Here is a 1,294-nt window from a genome sequence, read left to right on the forward strand (position 1 = left end):
TGTAAATGTGCCTCATTAGATGATGTAATTTATCATTATTTACAATTACAATTACAGTCCATAGTTTGAAATACATGTCAATTACAATTACAATTGTAAGTCTGTCAGCAAGATAAGACTAAACTGCTGTTCAAAGACTTCTCCTGCAGCAAGGAAGGCTAGGAAAGCAAATATACAATCTTCTTCATTGACATAAAGGACTTTGATGACTTTAATGCAATGAGAAATGCATGCCTAGTTTCTGCTCAAAGCATGTGCAGCAACACTGAAGAAAGCAGATGTGCAATCTTCTCACTGCTTCTAACTACCTTCAAAGCTATCAGTAAGATAACTTTATTTTCTGCAGTTTTTCTTTAGTCTTGAAGTGATGAGAAACCTGTCAAAATCTACTCTACATGAAATTAGTCTTATAGTCAGTCATGCAAAATTGCTTTGCTTGGTCGTAGATCATACAGCACATATCTATACTGTGGCTTGCTTAGGCTCACCCCTTTAATGTATTACATTCTTCTAGTTATTGTTGTTGTTACTATAGGTCTTTGGATTGGGTAATAAAACATATGAACATTATTATGAGATGGGACGTTACGTTGATCAGAGATTAGAAGAATTAGGAGGAGAGAAAATATATGGGAGAGGAGAAGGAGATGATGATGGAAAGTAAGTGAAACATTCTATGAGGTTTAATAAGAGGAGAAGGAGGAGGACTCACATAGATAATACATACATGTACAATGTACAAATACTTATACCAGTGCTCTTGCATAAAATGTACAATTGTACATATTTCCTAGCTCTTGGCTTTCTATCTTTTTGCTTTCTCTCTCTCTTCCTTTCCTCTCTCCATCTTTCTCTGTAGTATAGTATTGAAGAGGATTTCATTACATGGAAGGAAGGTTTGTGGCCTGAGGTGATGCAGTATTTCAAAATAGATTCAAGTCAAGCAACAGCTGTTGGTAGAGAGTATGAGTTCAGTCTTCATACTGAGATATCAACTGATGAAGTATTTACTGGAGAACCAAACAGACTAGGATCATATAAGAACCAGAAAGTGTAAGAAACTCTCTCTTTTTCCTTTTTTTGTCCCTTGTCCTTTCTACATGTACATGTACATGTATATGCATATGCTGTACTACATGTACGTGTATATATGGGTATTTTAAGGTACTAGACAATATGTTTTAGTTCATTTTATTTCGCTGCTTGGAAAATCCATGGGAATTAAGCAAAATGGCACATACATGTACATGTACATGTACATGTATTTATGTATTAGTTGGTATACCTTACAGGC

At 35.0% G+C, this 1,294-nt stretch overlaps 1 protein-coding gene across 1 annotated transcript in view; it reads left to right on the top strand.

Moving 5' to 3' along the window:
* Positions 1-1,057, top strand: part of LOC109586812 (NADPH--cytochrome P450 reductase-like) — a 9,520-nt gene extending 8,463 nt beyond the window's left edge. Inside the window, exons 4-5 of the mRNA XM_020003025.1 lie at positions 536-660; positions 865-1,057. Of these exons, the coding sequence (XP_019858584.1) occupies positions 536-660; positions 865-1,057 (318 nt within the window). The remainder of the gene's footprint in view (positions 1-535; positions 661-864) is intronic.
* Positions 1,058-1,294: the final 237 nt, after the last annotated feature.

This window comes from Amphimedon queenslandica, unplaced genomic scaffold, assembly GCF_000090795.2.
Source record: "Amphimedon queenslandica unplaced genomic scaffold, v1.1 AMPQUscaffold_12775, whole genome shotgun sequence".
In the NCBI taxonomy this organism is placed as follows: domain Eukaryota; kingdom Metazoa; phylum Porifera; class Demospongiae; order Haplosclerida; family Niphatidae; genus Amphimedon; species Amphimedon queenslandica.